At 39.2% G+C, this 25,801-nt stretch overlaps 1 protein-coding gene across 3 annotated transcripts in view; it reads right to left on the reverse strand.

Moving 5' to 3' along the window:
• Positions 1-25,801, reverse strand: part of foxk2b (forkhead box K2b) — a 98,693-nt gene that overhangs the window by 12,197 nt on the left and 60,695 nt on the right. For all 3 annotated transcript variants that reach the window (XM_048555136.2, XM_048555137.2, XM_048555135.2), the window contains exons 2-5: positions 14,395-14,589; positions 11,556-11,709; positions 8,759-8,905; positions 8,444-8,637 (exon numbers count right to left, since the gene is read on the reverse strand). In XM_048555136.2, the coding sequence (XP_048411093.1) occupies positions 8,444-8,637; positions 8,759-8,905; positions 11,556-11,709; positions 14,395-14,589 (690 nt within the window). The remainder of the gene's footprint in view (positions 1-8,443; positions 8,638-8,758; positions 8,906-11,555; positions 11,710-14,394; positions 14,590-25,801) is intronic.

Raw genomic sequence — 25,801 nt, forward strand, 5'->3', positions numbered from 1 at the left:
TAAAAAACAAACAAGAATATCAAAATTCTTGACAGACCATGATCTTAATTAATCTTAATGACGTTCTTCAAACAGCATAATGGGATTTGACCAAAGGAAAGAAATGTTACTAGCACAGAAACTGGCTATTACTAACTTATTTCAAAGGGAGAATTTAAAGGGGTTGTTGCTGGTTACCTTGAAGTTGAAAAGTATACTAAAACGGAGTTACATTAGCTTGTACAAATTCTTAGTACACAGATAATTCGATGACACACCTGGTCTCACCATGTCACCAAGTGAACAATTCCAGCATATCAGATTGCTAGATTAGAGATATACAGCTTTGAAAGCATTGTAGCTCCATGACAAAACTGGGGGTTAAACTAAATTGTCAGTTGCCCATTTGGCTTTAATTCTGTAATATTTCATACAATCACTTGTTTTCATGTGGTATTAATATTACTTTGGCCATGTAACCAGTTTGTGCTATGAATTATAAGAACAAGTGTATGAAATCAAAGAACAAAGTTATGCTGATTTCTTTACCAACAAATTCTCTCAGACAACCCGGTTAAGGATTTCTCTTCAGAGACAGATCTTCAAATCACTGCAGTCTGTTGGATCATTGTGCTTCTGAAAGCCTGCTCACAATCAAGCCAGAAGTCAGCAGTACAATGGTATACCCTTCGCTTGTCTGGATGAGTCCACCTCCAGCAAGCAAAGAGCTCAACATCATCCTGGACAAAGCAGCCCACTTGACTGATACCACAGCCACCACCACCATCACCATAGATGTAAGTGGCAGCAGTATACATCACCTACAAGACTCACGAGAGTAACTCATGGCTCCTTCAATTTCACCTTCCAAATCAGTAACTGCTATCACCTATAAAAGTGACTATCAGCACATGTAACTTGTCTTCCAAACAAACTACAGTCATTTCTTCACTTGCTGGGACAAAATCCTCAAATTCTCTTCCCAACACACTGTGTGCACCTACACCCCAAGGATGTACAACAGTTTGAGGAGGTGACTCATTCTCCTTCAAGACCAAATATGAATGGGTAAATACTGTCCTAGTCGGTGGCGCCTACATTCCACGAACTAATTACAAAAGAAAAAGACAGACTACTTTTGCGCTTATGGATGACTTTTTCACCAAGATAAAGATCACTCATTCAGTTTCCTCTGCTTTTTCTCTCCCTTGCCCAGAGTCCAAATTCGTCCAGGCCCCCATCTAGTTTTTCCCTCATTTCTATCTCCAACCAAGCCTGCAGTCCCTCTTCAAGCTTATTTTATATCATTTCAGAAATGCTGTCTTGATTTTGTCTCAACAATCCTTGTTTGTCCTGCAGGCTGTCTGATACTTAAAATTCTTTTTCGATCGTTCCATCTTTGTGAAACACAGCCGATCTGCAACCTTCACCTTCTGAGGATCGCCACAGCCACACATCCCTTTTTTTAAACTTCCAACTGAATTCAAATTGATTTTCCACCTCTGCCATTGCATGACCAACTGTGAATATGGTACAGTCTCGCTCAGTCCTGCTCAAATAATATCAGTGTTTCACTTGGTTGTATACTTTCTTCAGATGTACCCCATAATAAATGAGTGATGTTTTATTCCAAATCTAGGAGTCCTTACGTGATATTGTAAATGGCATGACTTTTATTCAGCAAATGACCTGCTGCATATTACGATGTACTATTTTCCTCTGCCATGACTCAAGTGGTTAAAAACTTTCTTGACCAAAATAAGTGGTGCTCAAATTACTGCTGTCAAGAAATATAAATTGGCAACGTGAAAACAAAATACAATCCCAGTTTCCTCAATCACACTTCATAAAACAATGCTGCAATCGCAGGGATTAAAAATGATGAACCTCCATTCTATGGCAGTCCCTTCTATGTCAAGCATATCCTTACTTAAAGGAAACAAAAACAGCACACAATACTGCAATGAGGTCCGACCAGGGTTACATACAACTGGAGTAAAACATCTTCACTCTCATCCTCGGATTCCCATAGAATGAAGGCCAACATACCGTCTGCCTTTCTAATAGTTTGCTGCAGATTCATGCTAGCTTCTGATGACTCACAGACAATGATATCCGCACTTCCCAACATTCAACATTTAAGAAATATTCTGCTTTTCTGTTTCTTTTGCCTAAAATGAATAACTTCACAATTATTACCTGAAGTTCCACCTGTCATCTTCTAGCCCATTCACTTCATCTGGCTTGAAGTCTCCTTGCATCCTCTTCACAATTTCATGTTCCCAAGCAGTCTGGGGTCATCGACAAATCTGGAGCTATTACAAGAGGCTCCAATTGCCAAATCATTTATGTAGATTGTCAACAGTTGTTGACCTAGCACTGACCCTTTGGAATACTCCATTAGTAACAGCCTGAACTCCCAAGAATGACCTGTTTATTCCTATTCCCTGCTCTCAATTAACCAAATATCAATCCACACTAGAGTATTCCCAATTCCAGGCACTCATTTTATTTATTAGCTTCTGGTATGGGATGTATCACAAATCTTTTCAAAATCCAAATATATTTAAAGATAATCTTTAAATGTTTGTGGTTTTGATTGTGGACTGAAAGGGGAGGAGGATAGTTTTAAAAACAAAGAAAGGTTACTGAATTTTCAAATGTTACCAGACACTTAGTGAGGAGATAGCAAGAACTGCAGATGCTGGAGTCAATACAGTGTGGAGCTGGGGTAATACAGGTGGTCAGGCAGCAAAGGGGCAGAAAGTTGACATTTCATGTTTACACCCTTCATCAGGATGCCTTACCTGTGTTCCTCCAGCTCCACAGTGTATTCACTGAGAGAGCACGCACACGTGAGAGAGCAAGCAAACCAGTCTACCTGCAGACAAGCTAGAGCAAAACGCTAAGTACAAATGGAGATTCTGCTGGCATCAAGTAGCAGATTACACTTAGGAACTGTGACTGATTGTCAATTACAAAGGCTTTCTGCCTACTAATAACTATGTGATTGCCCATCAGGTAAACAATAGCTTCTAGATGAGAATGTATGGGACAGAAGGCATCACATCTCTGGAAAAGAGGAAACTGTTCTTTCTCAAAGTAAAAATGGCCCCAGGCCTCGAGGAAGACCGTTTATTTGAAAAAAAATTCCAGTGAACCCTGTGGAGAGGGAAGATTGAGCTGCCTTTCCAATTGCTCCCTCCACCAATGATGCCCCTTTTGTTTGCTGTGTGGGTACGCACATGTGTATTTAAATGGGGATTTATAAAGGAATTAAGCATTTTAACCATTGGAATTCTATGCCAACAATTCAAGATTGTTTACCTATAGCTAGAATGTATTTGTTTGTAATCAATAGTAATGATTAAAGCACAAAAGCCTGGTCCATGCTTTCTGTCAATAGAAAAAATGTACGGGGTCTACAATACAGGTAAACTGGGGAATTCAGCACATGTGTACAAACTTTTTAAACATTTGTGATGAATCCAGAATAGCAGGGTTCTACCTCCAGTATACTGTGCCATTGAGATTTAACAGAAACCACATCCATTGGCTCTCCTTTGGCTGCACTCATTCAAAAAAAACTCCAGTTTAGCAAGCAAAATTTCCCTTTCAGAAATTCATGATGACTGTCAAATTTTGCTATTCATTTCTAACTTTCCAGTTATTACATCCTTGAGAATAGATTATAACATTATGCCCACCACGGACACCATACGAACAGGACTGTCAAACGTCAGTCTTCCCCTTCCTACGCGCCAGTCAGCAGGAACCTTTCCAGAATATATACAGAGTTACAAAAGATAACCATCAATGCATGCACTGTCTTTATTGTTACTTCAACACTCTAGGAGAAAGCTCATCTAGTCCAGGAGATTATCAACCTTCAAGCCATCAACCTATCAACCTTCAATTTCTCAAAAACCACCCCTGCTACTTTCTTTGGCTCTTCAGTTACACAAGCCCCTTGGTAACCCAACATTTCAGAGATATTCTATAACTTCTATGACAACAATACACAAATTAACTCCGATTTTCTTAGTCATTTCCCTGTTCTCCACAATAAATTCTCCTGTCTCCACATTGAGAGAGAACAATAGAAGCTTTTACAATCCACCTTTATGTTCTTCATTAGCTTGCATTCATATTAAATCTTTCCTTTCCATAACAGTTTCTTGGCTGTACCTTAAGTTGCCCCCAAGACTCAGACTTACCATTTCTTCTGGCAACTCTTATAAATCACTTCCTTTGATCCAATGCAATATTTAGCTTTTTTTAAACTGTGGTTGAGTCATCTTTCCATTTGCATGCTTCTGCTGTAGAGGTCTTGCTTTTTAATATTCCCTTGCCCCACGCACAAACTGCCTGAAATCTGCTTTCAGGATCTTATCCCCCTTCCTACCAAGATACTGGCACTGAGAATGGACACCATCTCTGGCTGCTCACCATCCCCAAAGTTCTGCAGTCACTGTCATTCTTGAGCCTAACAGCAGGGAAGGAACATATAACCTTCGAGTAATGTTTATGGTTGCAGAAATACCGTTTGCTCCCCTAACAGAAATGCTTTTCTACTCTTACTCTTAGGTCATCCTAAAAAAAATATAATGCTAGTCACAGACCACACTTTTAGGAAGATACTGAAAATTAACAGCAAACCACAAACCAAACTGCAAGTTCAACATTACATGCCATAGACAACAACAGCTGCAAAGTTGACCCATTACTGGCATGTGCTCATTCGAATTTCAAAGACATGGAGTCCACTTAACTAATGATGACAGCCTCTTCAATCAAATCTGAAACTTTTACCATCAGAAGTCGTGCACAATTGAGAAACTACAAAGTTATGACCACAGCAGCAGAGCCATTTTCAGTTTTTAACAAGGTCTTCTTATGCTTGCTTAATTTTTTTTAAAACCAATCCAAGTACGTCATCAAATGAACTTTCTCACATCACTTCTTTTTCTTGTGGAGCGCTCCCAATCAATGCTTTGAGCAATGTGTAAACAAGTCAAACTGCTGAATCAGGATGCAGGAGCACTTATAAAGATGATAAAGAAATCTGCAGCTTGGCTATAAATTTCTCGATGGAATTTTCTTCATTCCAAGTGATCACCATGAAACATCAGCTTGTTAAGATCCAGCTGTGTCCTGATTCCAGTTTGTATAAAAAAACAGTATCAAGCTCTGCAATACTTAATCTCAATCTATAAAGGCAATAAATGTAAAAGATACTCAAAAAATATCAAATGTCATACGTTCAGATGAGTCATGGGAAATTTTCAGCAGGAAATGGGGGAAAAAGTTCAAAACAGGGTTATTCAAATCCTTCAGTTTACATGATCAAATGCACAAAGAATCTTCAAAACAACTCCACTGTAACAGTGATATTGCAAATAACTTAAAACATTTACAGTGAAAAAATACTACCCAGACAAATAGAAAAGGTAAATTGCAATTAAAAGGTGGTGGCTTCTAGTTCTGTGCAGCTAATCTGGACAAAGAGTTCAAAGAGGCACCCTGCAACGTACTGACAATATCATTTCACTGAGCTTGAAATGTGTGTGCGTAATAATCCATTAAGATTTTTCTTAAACAGACCTGTCAAATCAACAACGTACAGCAGTTCCTGTTTATTTGGTTCTTACACTGCCGGAAGGTTAAGTTTGCAGAAAATCCCAATGGATTTTCAATTGCAACTATGACTACTATGTTACATGGTGCCGTTGCCAAATTCACTTTGCAATCATACTTTGATGAAGAGTATAGATGGTACCCATTTTGTTCATTTCAGATGAAACACGTTTGCTTCTTTTATCACCAAAATTTGCACTTAAGATACAGCTCATATAGATTCTGTGTAACTGAAAATCACATTCTCACTCAAAAGAATGAGAAGTTAAAGAGGGGGAAAAATTTACAAACGGTTTTCTGTAATTAACAGTGCAGTAGACATGAAAGTATAACACAGACTGTCCACACAGACATGTACAAAATCAAAATGAAGTGAATTTTTTTTTGGCATCCTACAGACTCTCTATCATAAAGACTGCAAAAACCTACCAGTGAGCACATGCATTCTACCAAAGATTGCTTTCATGAACAAGGATGAGAAGCTACAAGAGGATCTCTCTACATTTAAGATTCTTCATACACAGAACTGATGAAAAGTTATTTTAGCCAGGCTCAATAACTATCTCCTATGGTTAAATCCACCTGCTCACTATCTCATCCATTAGGTGAACTAAATCAGTGGCCAAACTTCAGCCAAACGTGGAGAAGAAGCTTAATTAAAGTGAGAATGAAAATATCTAACCTAACATCAAATAAAAGTGAAATACGTTTTTCCCCAGCCAACAAAATGATATAGTCTTTGCGAGGTGGCTCAGCAGAACACTGGAAGTCCTGGCTCAGTGCTACATTTTCCACTTCAAATTCCTAATGGTTCAGTGGAAGATCTCCAAATGCAAGGTTTTTCCAAATTATGTCTAAACAAGAGGAAAAAGAAAAGTAGAGGGGTACAGTAATATTCTAAATAAAACCTGAAAGAACTGCAGGTACTGTCACCCATCTCAAACTCGAAACATTAAGTCTGATTTCTCTCTATGGATGCTGCCAGACCAGTTGAACTTTTCCAGCAATTTCTATTTTTGATAGTAATACTCTATTCAGGAAACTCCTTGTGTAGAAAGGAATAGCAAAGATTACAAAAGGAGGCTCTTATTGTGGAGTCAGATGCTCTGGAGGGAGGTCACAGGGCCTTGTGTTGATCAGTAATCAATCGTAATGATAGTGAGGCTTAAGACACTTTTCAACACACCCAATGGAGTCAGGGGACAGGCAGTTTTAGCAACTAAATAGCTTAAGCTGCAGATTATATATAATGTCAGGGCAGCTGCTCTTCAAGTCACATCCAGCACATTTCTAATCTTGGATACTGCAGCAGCAAGAGTTCCATTCTTTTCCAGCCACACATTACTAAAGCCACGGAGAAGTGCAGACAAGGTTGAAAAAGAGGTTTAAAATAACAATGTACCAAACTTCGAAGTTACACGCTGAATTGTACAAAGTCTTGGGATCCTCAGAAAACAGTTTGGATAACTAACGGGTGTATGAGAGATTTTGACAATTTCTTTTTGTTCTGACACTGACAAACATACTGAATTTAGTGAAATAGAACTTATTGTAGAATTCACTGTCCATGTCAAAACACAAATATTTGATACAAAAGCAACAGCATACAAAATTTCCCAATTGTAATATGCTAACTGCAAGTGCTAAAAAGGGGTAAACGCTGTGAAAATAAATTTCAAGGCTGTGTTGGGAAGCAATTATCCCGCAGTTGTTTCAAGTCATTGCTAAAATTTAAAAACCTGGAACCAATTCATTTTATATACCTTATACATTCTATACTCACCATGTTAACTGCTCCAATTTCTGTCTGTAGATTTAATGACAATGCTATCAGATGTCAAATGCTGAACCTATTGGTATGGCTTTCCAACTATCTGCTATTTAAATGGAGTTACTAATCGTTTATTTCAAATGTATTTCAATCACGGGTTAAAATCAGTGACTTCTCAACTAATATCTCTACATTTTACCAGCATCTCTCTGGTTTTGCTGGATTACCAAGATGCTATCTTCGCATTGCCTGATTTTCCACTTCACAAGTCCTTGGTTTCTTCAGGTTGAAGAGTAGAAGTCAGTTCCATTAAGCCTATATCCAACCTTTCTCATCACTGCATTAGCAACAAACCTCGTAACTTCTACATCATGAACAAGAATTTTAAATGAGCATTTTCCTCAGGACCTCACCAGTTTTCTGTGCTTACTTGCTCATTCTGCATTCTTCAATTTCTCTGGCATTCCAGCAGATGGCACTCTAAAGAACTTTCTGGACCACAGTGATTCCTTCCAAGCAATCCATAGTGCAATTCAATACTGTACAGTGCTTTATATTTAGAAAGACATCAGCTGTACAACACCAACTGAACGTTCTTATTGCAATATGTCTATATTTAGAATTCGTAAATGTGTAACACTCTACAACACAGATGTTACTGCAGAGAAATTTTATACTTAACTTCTTTAACTATCAGTCTTGTCTGAATATACATTTAAACAACTCAAAAGTTTTAATTTGGGCTCAAATTTTTTGTAAAGAATCCCGTAGCGCTGAAGTCAAATTGAAAGATGTTAACAGATGCCAGTCCGCACTCAAGTTATATTCAAAAATCAGTATCACAACCCTGAAAAGAAATAATTTAGGGAATTCTGAGCATCAGTATTAAACTTGCTGTGCTATGCAACCTAGAGACATAACTCCAGCACATTGTACTCCTAGTAGGTAAACTGAATATTATATATTGTCTGATGGATTTTTAGTATTATTTAATTTAGGTTAAGTGGATCAAGGTTTACATTTGTTGATGTACAAAATTGCATGCAGTTTGCATACCTGGAAGACAGAGGTCCCAAGGGAGTTCTGAAACAAGGAACACCCCGTGGCCTTCTTTTCCTAAAAGCCTGCTCTGTTAATTTGCTTTCAGAAGCAGGGTCTATCCTCCAGAATGAGCCTTTACCAGGCTCCTCTTGAGAACGTGGCACCTTAATGAAGTAGCGATTCAGGGAAAGGTTATGTCGGATAGAATTCTATAAAAAAAGATGAGAGATGGGTAAAAGATTTTGCAAAAGTACACACTCTGTTCAACTGACAAGTAACTGACTGAAGCCACACAATTTCTGCTTGTATTCAGTACTGGTGCTCCTTTACCTGCCATCCTTTGTCTGCTGTCCTGTAATACGGATAGTTCTTTGTGATGTGTGTGTAGATTCCACTTAATGTAAGCTGTTTATCTGGTGCAGTGGTGATGGCTTGAACTATTAACTGTGCATACGAATAAGGTGGCTTGGCATCATCCTGTCATCAAAGAACACTTATTAATTCTAGAAAATTAAAACAATAAAAAATTAGGAGCTTATTCATTCAGTACTGAGCAAATTGTTTCCAAAATGGAAGAGTTGTCACTTTTCAACACACCCACCAAGCATCCAAAGGCAACCTTTCAGATTTATCTCTATTGAATTGTGCAGCTTCCAAGCTCCATATTCATAAATCAATGTTTTGAAAAAAGTCACCAATAGTCTTAATTAGTTTAAGAGTTTTTTGGGAAATATTTTAATACACTTACTGCTGCAGCTCTTTCACGGTTTTCATCATGGCTTTATGAACATAAGTTTTTGACTAAAGGAAATCGCAATGTTTTTGAAATTAAAAATGTATTATTTTAGTGGATTCAAGACTTGTGCTTCCCCTCTTTTCCCTAGATGAAAGAGTGACAAATGAAGTGAATTTGGGTTCAAAGAGCCAAGAGAATTCAGAGGAATGGAACATAACAAAACAAATTGGAACTGGAGTGAAATCCAGTTATTGGGATTGCTCCAAGGTTGGTCATGACACATTATTTGGGTAGGGTCAGTCAGAGCTTTATACTGTACATGATTTATGAATATCATTTGTTAGATGAATTCAAAAGTATATTTATGAAAAAAATTTGAAAATGTATTTTTAAAATCACTGTAAAAATCCCTTACATCATTTTTCACGAATTCCTACAGTTTAATTCTGAAGGCATTTTGAAATATCACATAAATAGTATTTCTGTCACAAGAAAAAGTGCTTCCGTTCAAACGGATAAGAACAAGAAAGATGCTGTTAATGCCGTACAACTCATTTTTATGAACACTGAAATCTAGCTGAAATTTATGGGCTTTCAAGCTTCAAAATACAGTGTAACACCATTTACACATTGCAGTCCCATCATGAAACAGCATGAAGCTGACTCTAGCCCCCCACAATAAATTTATTGAGTTTATGTGCCTGTTAAACAGAAAGCAGTTGTCAGAGCTTCGAAGCTGGAAGGTTGGTCTTACAAACCCACTCCAGACACCTGGGACATTCAATCAAGCCTGGCAAATTAGTACTGTACCTTGAGTTTCACTTTTTGGTGGTGTCCTTAAACAGAGGTTCTACTTTTCTCAAGCATACATTAAAGATAATACTACTCGAAAGGAGAGCGCAGAATTCTTTGCGGTGACCTAGCCATTATTTGTGTTTCAATCAAAGACCAATGAAACAAATCATCTGATCGTTGGCTTCATTGCTGTTTGTGGGATCTTGTCATGCAACATAAGTCAACACAATATCTAGAATATAAGAGTGATCAGAGTTGAGAATACTTCACTTGGCATTAAGTGTTTTAGAATTTCATGAGGGTGTGAAAGAGGTCAAATAAATGGAAGTTCTTTCTTTATTGGGAAGAATAACAACCAGGAGAGTAAGTTGATCTTTGTATCTTACACAGTCTGGTGTAGAGTGCCACCATGAATCTAAACAGCTAAACTGTGAGTCCTTGAATTAAGAAATCAGTGATTGTTTAAAAAAAATACAAGTGGGGGTACAGGGATGTTTGTGCATGTTGGTGCAGAGATAGTTGATCTCTTCCACCTTGATTAAATTGGCGCTGGCAAGGCTTGTGGAGAGTTTCTGGACATGCTGCCACTTGTAGCCAACTGATGCCTACTTCAGAACCCAATACCACTGCTACCTGGTATTCACCAAGCAACGGGATGGGGCTCACCACAGCAGAAGCAAGGAAGCAAACCCATTTGGGGCTGCTCCTCGTTTCCCAAGTGAGGTCCCCCTTTCAAAAGCACCCAATGCCTGATCAAGGGACCCAGCACTGGACAGGAGTGTACGCAGAGCCATACCCTTTGTTGCTGACCCTCATGTGCAAATTTTCCTCAAAATCCCTCCCACCATCAGTTCCCTCCGGCCAGTGACAATCCTTAGCCTTGGATGGGTGTTACACAAACAGCAATGGTGGGATTTCCACTTGCGAGGAAAGGACTTAGTTGGCCCATTAAGTACTTGGTCAGCTGTTCTTTAGAGACACGGTGGAATTCTTGTTGGCTGCTTAGCCAGTGGATGAAATTCCTTCATCTCCAAAAGAACCCTACAGTGTATGTCAGAGAGAATTTTGGAGGTGGTGGTAGTGGGAGCGGGGGCGTGGATACCGTGGTGAGGATGGGACAGGGGGAGCAGGAGGGAGAGAAAACTGATGAGGACAAGAGGGGCTGAAGGGAAGTAAAACTTCATTGTTCTTAAGCAACACAATTTAACTGGAAGCAAACAAAAATCTTGCAATGCTTCGATACATTGGTAAATGAGTGCTTTCTACCTCTTAATGAAAAATTGAAACGTAGACTCTACAAGAAGGATCTTCATGTCCTGTTTTATGTGTGGACATAGTTGCTGATGACCTACATTATGTGCAAAAGTTATTTCACACAACTTTCCAAACAGCACTGCGGGTGTACCTATATCACATGGCCGTAGGGCTTCAAGAATGCAGCTCACCGCCACCTTGTCAAGAGTGGGAAGGGATGGACAGCAAATGCTGACTCAACCAATGATGCCCACATCTCGTAAAAGAATAATTCCCCTTTTCTCTTTTTAAATAGTTGGTCAAACATATTTTAAAAGCAATTGCTTCATTTTGGGTACGGACCTTTGGACTGTCTCCATCTGATGTTTCCTTGTCATTCTCAGAGTTGTTTTGTGTAGGGTCAGACATTATTTGCAGGTCAGAATGAAGCCCACGACTTATTCGGTAACCAGAAGAACCTGCACTCCTTGGGCTGGAGGGACAGGAGTTTGCAGCACTGTGAATTAAAACCGAAAAGCTCCGTAAGTCAAATTTTACAGTAAAAGTGTAACATACAGTTATAAAGTGAATTTTAAAAGAAAATTAACTGATTATTTACTCTAGTATTTGCTTCTGAAAATAGCATATGATAAAACATCAAGTCTCTGAGGGGTTAGGAGCGTTAATCAAAAAGTTTGGTAAGAAGTATATGACTTGGGAGGGCAGCTGACAAATAATTTACATGGAAGCTTGGAGGTGTGGAAAAGACTTAAATGACTAAAATAAAGAAGTAGGAGTACCAACAGGAGATACGGGTAAGGGGATATCTTAAAAGGAAGATGTTGGCAACGACAGCCATTTGCTGTTGTGTTATGGACTCGGCACAATATAAAACCTATAGCCTGGCAAGAGATTTCAACAACTGAGCTAGATTCTTATAAGCTGTAGGCAATTAACTTATTTTTGTCCCATCTGATGTGCCATGGATGGACAGTTTTAATTTGTGAGAAGGCAACAAATAGAGGGTGATAGATATGGTGATATATATGACCATTGAGATCTTAGGGAGGTGATAGAACAATGAGGAGGTTAATCCCCAACAAATGTGCTGGGTGAGATGGTGGCCATTAACAAGGATGATGCAATTAAGGTCACTACTTTGCAAATGCCAGAGGCATTGCCATTATCAGAATACCAAGTGAAGCAGAGAAGGGCTATTGATGAAATGGGAGAAGAATAAATCATTTATATTTATCAAGGTCTTTAGCATAAGAATTTGTTTTAGGATGTCCCTGTGAAATACAATTACACAGAACCACACAAAGAGAAAAACAAAAAAGGATTCTCTTAAAGGAGCAAAGCAAGGTACAGAAAGGCAGGAGGGCGTTTCAGACTGGAGAGTCAGCTAAAGGGGTAACCAGCAATGGTGAAGTAGTTAACATCAGGGATATGGAAAATGCTAGGAATGAGATGTGCAAAGCTTTCTTAGAAGTTCATGGTCACAGTCATGGAGATGTATGGCATGGAAACAGGCCATTTGATCCAACTTGTCCATGCCAGCCAGATTCCCTAAATTAATCTTAAGGTGTTTGGCCATATCCCTCTAAACCCTTCTTACTCACATACCTATCTAGATGCCTTTTACATATTGTCATTGTACTAGCCTCCACCACCTCCTCTGGCAGCTCATTCATGCACACCCTCTGCATGAACAAATTGCCCCTTAAGTCCCCTTTTTAAGCTTTCCCCTCTCATCTTAAATCTGTGCACCACAGTTTTGAACTCCCCTGTCCTGGGGGAGAAAAAACCAACCTTGGCTATTCACTTTATCCATGCCCCCTCAAGATTTTATAAACCTCTATAAAGGTCACCACTCATTCTCCAATGCTCCAGGGAAAATAGCCATAGCCATTTCAGCCTCTCCCTATTGGAGAAACACTCTGACCCTGGCAACATCCTTGTAAGTAAGTCTTCTCTGCACTGTTTCAGGTTTAACAAATTTTTCCTATGGCAGGGAGACCAGAACGGAATGCAGTTTTCAACAAGTGGCCTAACCAACGCCCTGTACAGCCAAGACATGAACTCCCATCTCCTACATTCAATGCACTGATCACTAAAAAGCAGTGTACCAAGTACCCTCTTCATGACCCTGTCTACCTGTGACTCCACCTTCAAGGAAATATGAATCTGCACCAGCAAGATCTCTTTGTTTGACAACACTCCCCAGGACCTTCCCATTAAGTGTATTAGCCTTGCCCTGATTTGCCTTACCAAAATGCAGCAATTCATATTTATCTAAATTAAATGCCATCTGATCAAGGTTCTGTTGTACTGAGATAACCTTCTTCACTGCCCACTAGGTCACCACCAATTTTGGTTTCATCTGCACTGCAAATTTACTAATCATTCCTCCTGAATTACCATCCAAATCATTTCACATAAATGACAAGAAGCAGTGGACCCAGCAGTGATCCTTGTGACACCCCATTAGTCACAGGCCTCCAATCCGAAAAACAGCCCTCCTCCACCAACAACTCTCTCCATCAGAGAAGATTTGCTTGACTAATACCTGGAAGAATTCAAAAAGTTTGGATTGTATCTGCTCAAGTCCATAACAATGTAAGCACTCAAAACAAAAACCCCAAAATAACAGAATTACATTGTAGATAATTTCTCATTAACATTCCTGTATGGTGTGGGACTGGAGCATACTAGAGATTTGGAGGGTTGAAACAATGCTACAGAAATGCAAACAGGTGGTCCTGGTGTTGACAAGTATGTAGTCACAAGTTTGTCTCAGTTTTAAATATGACTCCAAGATGGCAATTAGACCAATTTAATTCACAGACAGACAGACAATCAGAGATGTTGGAGGCTGTGAGGGAAGTCAAGAAATTCAATTTCTGAGAGAAAGGTCACAAATAAGCTAGTTTTAGTAGTGCTGTAGTTTAGCACCTGGACATTCAACTTGTATGGTAACAATGCTAGGCAATTTGGAGAATACCTACATCTCATGCTACTCTTTAGAATGCCCTTTTCTCAATCTCTTCCTCTGGTACCTTTCTTCCTTCAAATTCAAAATCTGAAAACTTGTCCATTTAAACGAAGATTTCATTCACCTTTAACACACTGTTTGTCTACAACTTACACTTTAACAAATAGCATAATTTGTAGCACAAAATACAGTTATTCAGCATCTTACCTGATTGTTCCAGTAGGAGAAGGGAGGGGACTGATCAGATCAGCTATGTTATCTGGAATGTTTATCTTCAGAGGGGAAATCTGTGGTTGGACTGGCCTCACTGGAGATTCTGGGGCCTCCTGTTTCTCTTTTTTTTCACTGCAGAGTGCAGTAAATGAGATCTTAATATTTGTGCTGGGGAACCTGAAGGTACATCTGGAAAATACAAAATTTTCAGAAGGTCTGTTATTTTCTGGTTTTAAAAGGTTCCTTCATTCATCTGTACATCTTACAGATATAATAAATAATTTCTGAAAGTGCCAAATAAAAACTAATACAGCACATAGAAAATATAGTAATTTCACCAGACTATGACATTAGCACTGTCATAATTATCACCTCTGTTTGGATGACATCAAAAGTGAGCATGTTTCTGCCATTGGTCTTCACATCACTAAACAGACCAATTCCTGACCCACACATCTTGGACATAAGATGTCCAGTGTAGTAATGGGATCTAGACTGCAGGATTACTTTCCTTCCTTCAGTTCTCTGCAACATGTGATCCAAATGTGATGCAGCTTTACAGACAAGGTGTCACTGTTCTGAATGATTGTTAACATACTATTAAAACCAATGTTGCCATGCTTCAATCACACTCTGAATCCATAAAGTATTTTCTTTGTATCTAACTGAAAAAATTGGACCAGGTGGGTGGGATGCTTTTTAACCTTTTAAACATAGACAGTGTCTAGTCCACTGTAATTGAGTCTGCAAAAAATTTGTTTGAATGCTTGTGGAGCTTGTTTCACTAAGGCCATGAGCATTTGTATGACATCTTCCCATTAAATTTAGAGGCTGCAGCAGAGGCACAGCTGATAGAATTTCTTTAGTACTCGTGTTGCTGATACACGACCCAGGTCTCAGTGCTACACACGAGTGTTGTGACAACTATTGCTCAGTACACAAGAGATTTTGATGACTTGTGGAGGACTTAATGTGATAGTTTGTAGAAGGCTGAGCTGGTACAGTTGATCTGCTGTTGGATTTCATCAATTGTGGCCTTCTGAGTGTGGTGGCTGAGAGACTATGGGAAGTGCTCAAGAAATTCCAGAGACCCTTCAAAATATTTAGGTGGTGGAACATTTGAAAGAATAGTTATATTTCAGCAACATTCAAAGAAGGACAGATCAAGTTTCTTATGTGCAGAATTGATGAGGTTAAGAATGTCTTGAAAATCTGAGAAAAGTGGACAACAACACTTCACTCCATCTGTAAATTGTTGATCATGCATGCCCATGCCGGTCATTTTAGTTTTGGGATAAAGGTGACTGAGATCAAAGATTCAAACAATGCTTAGATTAGAGGCCACCAGCTGGTCAGATACAGTGCAAACAGTATGGGGGTGGGGTTGAGGGACACCGTCACACAGCCTTGCTTGGTACCAGTATGGATTTTGGAATCTGATCAACTCAAGACAGTTGCAGTCAGTACCAACATGGTCTACCTACAGCACATGATTGGCAGCAGTTTAAGATAGCAACCTTCTCAAGGGCAATTCGAGACGGGCAACAAGTGCTGGCCAAGCTAGTGACTCTTTCTATTCACTGGTGGGATGTGGGAAAGTTGCAACTGCACAATTGTACCGAAGTTTCTTGGACCTTCAAATCTTTGCAGCATAATCCACACAGCTTCACCATTTACTGAGTGAAATGCTGTGTTTAGTTTGATGAATACAACGAAGATTTATACTGTTCGTTACATTTTTCTTGTATTTATCAAGAAAAGATGATGTCAGACGTTCTTCTGTAAGGTCTACTCTGATATGGTCTTTGAAAGGATTTCCGCAGTTACAGGAATAGGCAATTCAGGAAAACACATGCCAGGATTTCCCCTGCTATGGATAAGAGGAAAATACCTCAATAGTTTCCACAGGGTGTCTATTTTTGTAGATTTTAAAAAATTAATTTATAGGATGCTGACGTCACTGGCTAGGCCAACACTTATTCCCCATCTCTATTTGGCTAGAGGCGGGTAAGAGTCAGAGTTACAGTCACAGTCAATCATATTGCTGTGGATCTGGAGTCATATAGGCCAAACCAGGCAAGGACAGCAGCTTCTTTCCCTAAAAGGATATTAGTGAAGCAGATGGATCACCCACCCGCCGCCAATTGACAATGGTTTCACAGTCGTCAGTAGACTCTTAATTCCAGATTTTTTTGAACGTGGGTTCCCAGATTAACACTCCAATGATTATATCACTAGACCATTGCCTCTCCTGAATATTTACACTTGTCACATTGTTGAAACTGGGAGGGGTTACTCTTTCTCCCAAATGTGAAGGATGATTGCATGGAATCTTGAGCAAAAAGGCTACTAGCTTTGAAGATCTCAGCTGGAGCACCATCAGGACCAGCACAGTGTTCCTCCATCTGTTTGATTGGGGATTCACAGTTAAGGAGTTGTTGAAAATATTCTTTCCAGCATCTTCAACTTTTTAATCCTTTGTATGCATGCCACACACTAAACTGGTATTTTGAGAAGGTAGATTTTAGAGTTTGAGTATGTTTGGAGAAATCATAGCTACTCTTCTAGATGTTTACTCCATGTAGTTTGCAACTGAGAGTAGTGTGGCACTCTATTTTACTTAAGACCTAACTTAAATCGCTTGGATAATACAACAGTTAAGGCGCTTAACTTTTGCAGTACTATACAGACAATACAATCTGTCCAAGATTCACAAAGGCAGTATGCAATCAATTTTAGAACTGGTCTGGAAGACTGATAATTTTTGAGAAAGCTAACACACAATAGGAATTTGATGTAATTTCTCCTTCACAAAAATGTAGAAATTCACCAGGTGCATTACAATGTTCTCAATATTGAATGCTGTTGCAGCTCATAATTGGGAAAATGTTTTAAGTAGCTCATTAAAAATGCAAAAGATAGAGCCGAAGCATTTGCAACAATCTTCACCCAGAAGCACTGAGTGCTGATCCATCTCAGCCTTTACTAGAGATCCTCAGCATCACAGTTTGCAGTCTTCAACCAATTTAAAATCACTCCATGTGTTATTGAGAAATAGCAAGAAGCACTGGATACCACAAAAGGTTATGGCCCCTGACAATATTCCAGCAACAGTACTGAAAGCTTGGGCTTCAAAACTTATTGCATCCCGTGCCAAACTATTTCAGTCTAGTTACTACGCTGGCATTTAACTGGCAGTGTGGAAAGTTGTCCAGCTATGCCCTGTATACAAAAAACCTAACCTGGCTAATTACCATCAGAGTCTCCTCTCAATCAATCGGTAAAGCGACAGAAGGGGGTCATCAACAGTATGCTCGAGCAGTGTATGTTTATCAATAACTGCTCAGTGACACTTAATTCCAATACCACTTAACTCCAGGTCTCATTACAGCCCTTGGTAAAAACACAGAGGTGAATTCCAGAGGTGAAGTGAGTGTAACTGCCCATGACCTCAAGGCAGTGTGTGATTAAGTGCAGCAACAAAGAGCCTAGTAAAACTAGAATCAACAGAAATTGTAGAAAACTCCAACCAAAAGACAACTTTGGCTAGCACAAAAAGATAGACGGTTGTGCATGGTAGAGGTCAGTCATCTCAGCTCCAGGAGTTCACCACGGTTAGTATCATTGGCCCAATTCATCAATGACATACTGTCCATCATAAGGTCAGAATTGGAGATTTTCACAAATGATTGTTCAATATTCAACACTGTATACAACTCCTTAGATATTGATGCAGTTCATGTCCAAATGCTGCAATATCCAGGGTTGGGCTGACAAGTAGCAAATATCATTCATACCTCAAAATTGTCAGGCAACAACCATCTCCCACAAAAGACAATCAAATGTGTCACCATCGTTGAATCCCACATTATCAACATCCTTGGGGTTACACCAGCCCAAAAAATGAACTTGACTCACTGCATAAATACAGTGGCTTCAAGAGCAGGTCGGATGCTAGGAATCCTACAGCGAATAACTCATCTTTTCAACTTTCAAGGGATGGCCACAATTTACAAGGCATAAGTCAGGAATATGGTGGAACAGTCCCCATGAACCTTGATGAATGCAGTTCCAACAACATGAGAAGCTCGACACTATCCAGAACAAACTAGCCAGCTAGGCAGGCACCACATTCACAAGTATTCACACTTTCCGCCACCAATGCGCTATAGCACAGCAGTGTCCACCTGCTTCAAGGTACACTGTTGAAATTCGCGAAGATCCTTAAACAGAACCTTCCAAACCTGTAAGTATTACCATCAAGCAGGCCGAGAGCAGCAGATGTCTGGGAACACCACTGCCTGCAAGATCCTCTCCAAGCCATTCACTATCCAACTTGGAAACATGTTCATTGCCAGTGGATCAATCTTCTGGAACTTCCTCCCTACCTGCACCTATGGGAAACTGTAGTGGTTCAAAAAGGTAGCTCACCGCCACCTTTTCAAAGGCAATTATGGGTGGGCAATAAGTGCTGGCCCAGCCAGCAAAACTTACATCCACTGAATGAATAAAACAAATGTTAAGGGTCAAAATATATGCCAATAAACAGACACAGACTTCACACATCCCACATTACACAGTTATTATAAACATTAACTGCAACTCTCATTTTCAAGAGAGCAAAAGGCTATTTATAGATAGTAGAGTGAATAAACAGCCTGACTGAACATTCCCCAGCAGGACTGTGCACAATGTACAGACTGTAACACAAACAGCAAGCATCATATCCATGTTATTGGCTGTCACCATCTCCTATACATCAGCTGATGCTGTTTTTGTGGTTGTTTGGCATTCTACCCAATGGAAGGAATTAACTCTGAAACCGGTGTTTTAAACATTTTAATTCAGAGAACTACCAACAGCCAACTCGCAGTATAGTTCTACTGTAGATCAAAAAAAAAATCACTGAACGTAGTTATTATGCTAGTACTGAAATGATAGTAATAGTTATATTACAATATACACAGCAATAGTTTTAGTAACTGCATTATGAAAACAGCACACCTCCCTCACAATTGTTTAAAATAAGTGAGCATTTCTCCGAAGGTTTAGAGAACTTACTGACAGTTACTTCAGTATTTTTAAATATTAAAAAGCATGTTAAAATACTCACTTATAGGAGAAAAACTTTAAAACCATCTTTTGATTGAAATTGCAACGTCATTTTTGAAATCACGATGTCCGGAGAAGGCCAACTAAATCACAGTTCACTTGCATTTGGGCACAGTATTGCAAAATTAAAATATGGTTGTGCTTCTTTTATCTTAAAAAGATGGGATTGTACTAATTTAGATGGACAATTTTTATCACAAATTTTATTAGTGCCTCTTTCATGACCTTTATCACTTCTTCACTGTTTTAACCCCACCCCCAATCTTTCGGTGTGAAGATTGAAATAGCTATCCAAATTTATACCGCATCTTTAACACAGCAAAGCATCCCAAAGTGCTTCACATGACAGTTAGAAAACAAAACTTCTTCCTCGCCAGGTCATATAAAATTACAGTAGATGCACAAAGGCTTGGCCAAAGGTATATTTCAACTACCACCATGAATGAGGAGCGGTGGGGACACAGAGGTTTGGAAAAGGAATTCTAGAACCATAAATTCAAGAGTGATTAATATTAGAATGCACACCTGGCCCAAACTAGATAATGCAGACAGCATTAAGCGTTGTAGTCTCTAAGTAGTTAAAGGAGTGGTTAATCTACAGTGTAAGTTAAAAGTACAAAAATTCTTAAAAAATATCCAGGAGCTGTTAAACCAACGTCAATGTACCTGAACAAGCACACAGGTAAAGGCTAAAAACAAGATTTGATGCACAATATGGACAGCAAGAGTTCTGGATAAGGGACTGCGTGTTTAAGATGGATATTAAACTAAGAAAATTGGCTGCTTTTTCCTGGACATTTTTGGAGCTGCACTCATTCAGGCACAGGAGTGTATGCTATTAAAAACTAACTTGTGCCTTGCAGATGGTGGGCAGGGACTGACGAACCAGAAGGCAAGTTACCCTGATGCAGAATTATCTAGTCTCTGACCTTCTCTTGCAGCCATAGTATTTGTATATCTGAACAGTTTCCAGTCAAAGTTAAACACCAAGAAGCGAATAGTTAGGGATTTAGTGGCATCATCAAACGTCCAGAGGAATAGTTAGAATCTCTCTCTGCCTGGCACATAGGTGGCACGATTAATACTTACAAGTTATCACCCCAAGCCTGAAATATATTGGAAAAACACAGAAGGATTTACTGCAGTACAATATTGGAGGAATAGGCTAATCATTCCATTCAACCTACTCAATTAGGCCATAGCTGATCATCTACCTCGATGCCATATTCTGGCATTATCACTGCATCATTACTTGTCAATACACACAAGAAATCTATGAGCTTCTGTCGTGAACAAGTTCAATGATTAAATTTCCACAGCCCTTGAATTCTACCTCAAGAGCCATCACCGTCCAGTGAGGACATTCATCCTTATTTCAGTCTTAAATGACCAATCCTCATCATGGTGCCGAGTTTGAGAACAAACAGCTAGGGAACACCCTATCTACAGCCACCCTGTTACATCCTGTAAAAATAGATAAATTTCAATCAAGTCACTGCTCATCTTTCAAAAAGCTAGGATGCCTCAGGTTTACTACAGAAGACCTTCTGCCGGGTTATATGACCAACTGTCCTAAAAACCTGTGTGCACAAGCTAGTTTACGTGACAAGATCCTCCAATTGCTGGGTGGTACAAGTTGCAATCTTGAAAGCAAACTGTACTACCATATCTGGCATAGAACTGAAACAATTTATTTGGATTTATTACAGTACTCCTGCTAGCTAGTGCATGAAATACAGACACATTGCAATAGAGAAAGAAAGCAAGGAAAAATTGCAAAAAGATGAGGTGGAACAAAGGGAAAGAACAAGTACTGTAAGAGAGATAAATAACTTGCATTTCATGTTACACCTTATATAGCTCTACGACAGTGCAAAGGACTTTGCAGTTACTTAAGTGCTTTTGAGTAGCAAGCACTTCTATGTTGGGTGAAATGTTTCACACACTAATCATGCACATCGAGGCCCTGAAAACAAAATTAAAGTGACCAGATAAACTGTTTTTGATTTTGACTGAGAGACAAACATAAATGTTGCCTATGACAACAAATCCCCAAATTCTTTGAACTGTGCATTACAATCAATCAATCAATCTGAAGGCGTGGATAGAGCTAATGCTCCTTTTAAGCTGTGTGGAATGTGTAGCAATTCAAAAATTCCGGCACAGGCCACATAACCGCCAGCAGCCTTTTAAGGTACCATACAGTTGGGCTGTGCACTACAAAATGAAAATTAGTAGGAATGATGGGCAGAGCCACAGCTTCACATCTTATTCAAAGAGATTCTGCTTCTCAAAAAACAGTATGTGCTCAGTACTGCACTGAAGCAGTAGCTTAGATTATGAATTTAAATGTCTAGGTTGAGACTTGAACCCTAACATTTCTGACTCAAATGAAAATATTACAACTGAGCCAAGGTTGACCGCTAATTGGATGGTATAAAATCACAAAAATAAAATACAAAAGGACAGAAACATTGCCTTGTTTCCTTCAAAATTAGAGTGATCTTCCATACGTCATGGATAAGTCTGCACATAACCGAACTTCGATGGTGCTCAGAGAAATTAGTTTCTCCAACTATCTTAACATGTCTGTAAAATAAAAACCTCTAACTGACCAAAGCCAAAACAAAAATTGTGTATCCCTATGTCTGAAATTCAGATGCTATTATTCCCTTGCTCAACTCTCAGTTAAAATATAACTCACTAATTTCTTGCTGGTTAATACTCATAGCTTGTAAATTAAGATACTGTTAAGTTAATTCAAAGCAAACATAAATTTGAAGCTTCAAAAGGTTGCAGCAGAAAATTCTTAATGTGAAGTATGGAGGAATGTTGCACCCTGGGAGGCCCCATGATTCCAAATTGACAAGTTGGACAGCAATTCTGCGTGTCTTGGCCAATATTCATCTTTTTGTACATCATAAAACAGGTCATTGATTATCACTGACTTTTTGGGAGCATGTAGTGTACAAATTCACTTCTCAGTTTCTCACAAAATATTGCAAAAGTACTTCTATGAACTATAAAGTGTTTTAGGATCTAATGCTCGTGAATGAAGTTTTTTTCAATCTAACAGAACCAATTAAAACATAAAAAGCATGAAGATAGGATGAACAGCTGAATCAAAAAATATTTTTAAAATTATGACAGCATATCGTTAAAAGCTTTCCTGAATATGACTCAAAATATGTTCGTGTTAAATCTGTGTTGAAGCTCTGTGCAAATGTGTGTATTAATTGATCAACATGTTGTTATACTATAGTATAGCATTCATTTTCTATGGAAACCAAGGAGTCACTTACAAACAGTAGTAATGTGAATAGTTTAGCAATGAACCCAAAAGTGAAGCTCTTCAGTACATTTCCAGGTTTCTATTACGTCAATATATAATGCATATTTTAATTAATGTATGCTAGAAATTGAATTGTTATTTACAGCATCTTCTATTGATGGATTACTAAAATATACAAAGTGAAGTGATATGTTTTGTTGATTAGAAGAGTAGAAACCTGCTCGTAAGTAATAACTCATAACAACTGTCCAGCTGTCTACAAAATATTATAATTGCTTCATAGTAGTAAAAATATTAATCCTAACTAGAACATACTTCCCCTCTTTTAGACTGTCCTAAGATTGTCAGGCTCAATGCTTTCAAACTGCACCCCAATATCAGCACTGTGTATTCCAATACTAACATTGCTGGCAACCTATGCCAGTATTAAAATCACTTTCAGTGTACCTCAATACTGATGTCACTGACACTGTACCCCAATGCTGAATTTGAGCATTGAGCATTATGCGCAGGATGTTGGCAAGGCTGCTTCAGGGGTACTATGTTCTGGTCGTCCTGCTATCGGTGGGATATTATAAAATTGGACTGTGTTCAGTAAAGATTTACCAGGATTTACCCATCTCCCGCATTCTGCCCTCACCCCCTTCTCTTCCTTCCCACAATGGCGACAGGGTTCCCCTTGTCCTTACCTGCCATCTCATTAGCATCCACATCCAGAAGATCATCAGATGCCATTTCCATCACCTCCAGCAAGATGCCACCACCAGACACTTATTCCCCTCCCCTTCCTTGTCTGCTTTCCGTGGGGACCGTTCCCCCGGGACACCCTGGTGCACTCTTTCTTCACCCCCAACACACCCCACAGCCATATGGCACTTTCCCCTGTAACTGGCAAAGACGCAACAGCTGCCCATTTACCTCCTCCCTGCCCAGTATCCAAGGGCCCAAACATACCTTCCTGGTGAAGCAACATTCCAACTGGACTTCCCAGAATCTAGAGTACTGCATTCGCTGCTCACAAATCTGGTCTCCTCTACATTGGGGAAAAGGAAGGATAGATTGGGTGACCACTTTGCAGAACATCTGCGTTCTGCTCGCAATAAAGACTCTGAATTACCTGTTGCCTGCCACTCTAATGCACCACCTTGTTCCCTGGCCAACATCTCTGTCTCTGCAGTGTTTGAGTGAAGCTCAATGCAAGCTGCAAGAACAACACCTCATTTTGCACTTGGCGATCCCGCAGTCCTCCAGACTCAATATCGAGTTCAATAATTTTAGGGCCTAAACTCTCCCAAGTTCCAGTCTCTACCGCACACAACAGGGCTTGTTACCACATAGCCTGCCATGACACACCACCTGTTGTTAGTCACTAATAGTCCTCATTAGCAACTATTCACTCTCCTGGCCTGACTGTTATCAACTCTTTGTCTGTCCAACTGCTCTACTCTCTCTTTAGGCTCTATCCTATCGTTTACTCCTTTCCCCATTCCCCCTCCCTTTTTCTGAATATAAACTGACTTGTTCCCAGCCACCACCAGTTCTGAGGAAGGGTCAGCAGACCAGAAATGTTAACTTTTTTTTCCCTTCACAGATGCTGACAGACCTGTTGAACTTTTCCAGCAACGTTGTTTTTTTTAAACCAAGATGCTTTTGGGAATGAAGAATTTGAGATAAATACACTGGATGGGCTGGGATGTTTTTCACTGGGGTGTAGGAGGTTGAGGGGTGACTTTATAGTGGTTTATAAAATCATGAGGAGCATACATAAAGTGAATGGCAGGGCTTTTTTCCCCGCCAAGGAGGGAGATTTCAAGACCAGAGGGCATCCCTTTAAGGTGAGAGGAGAAAGATTTAAAAAGGACACACGGGGCAACTTTTCTAAAAAAAAGTACAAAATGGTTCATGTGTGGAATGACTGCCAGAAGAAATGCTGGATGCAAGTATAGTGACAACATTTAAAAGACCTTTGGATAAGTACATGAATAGGAAAGGTTTGGAGGGTTACGGGCCAAATACAGGCAAATGGGACTATTTGACTTTGGGAACATGATCGGCATGGACTAGTTGGACTAAAGGATGTGTTTCCATGATGTTTGACTCTATAACTGCAGATCTTATGAAAAAGACTAAATGTACAACTTGGTTCAACTCTCATTTGACCTATGAAGTTCCCTAGGTGAACTGGGTGAGTGGAGACCCACTGTCAGTTTTAACAAAGAGGAACACTCATTGCTGTCAATAATGCAATGGTTGCATCATTGATAAGAACAAAGAAGTAAAATAAATTCTGATTAATCCGCTGTACATAATGCCAATATATTCTACCTTTATGGGACAAATGGAATGATGGACCAAATGTACTTGCTCCCATCAGGTTTGAAAACCAAAAGTATTCTTGCAGGATTAAACAGAAGTTGCTTAAACCATCAAAAATCAAAATAAAACAGATGAAGCGCACTATCTACAATTTTGCTTCTGGCAATTTTTTTTTAGTAATATATAAACAATTTATACAAAACTTTAGCATATCCATATAGCATTTTAAAAGTTTCACAAACAATGGATTAATTCAAATGCAGTCATTTGTTACGATTGTAAACACAGCAGCCAAGCTAGACTAAGTGATCTTAGATAATTGTGGAAGATCTTGAAATTGCGCCTCCAATCAGGTAGGCAAGGCCAAACATTCTTTCACAAAATGTGTCCTTTCACAATACCTTGCTTTAATGTGGTAGTCTAAGCTATACAAGTCCAGGGATGAGGTCAGAACTCTCAACCAGTTTTGGAGCCATTAGTGCTTAGAGAAAGCAGGAATATCAAGTAGTAGAGAAAATAGGAGTATGATATACTTGAGAAGTCAGCTCCTCAATCAGAGTTTAAAATACTTGGCGGCATTCTTTTCAGAAACAGAAAGTTACATAAGTCTCACATTTAGATATCAGTATATAATTAAGCATTGTCAGAGGTGCTTTCATTTAGATGAGAAATTTAACTTTT

Source organism: Stegostoma tigrinum, chromosome 22, assembly GCF_030684315.1.
Source record: "Stegostoma tigrinum isolate sSteTig4 chromosome 22, sSteTig4.hap1, whole genome shotgun sequence".
In the NCBI taxonomy this organism is placed as follows: Eukaryota; Metazoa; Chordata; class Chondrichthyes; order Orectolobiformes; family Stegostomatidae; genus Stegostoma; species Stegostoma tigrinum.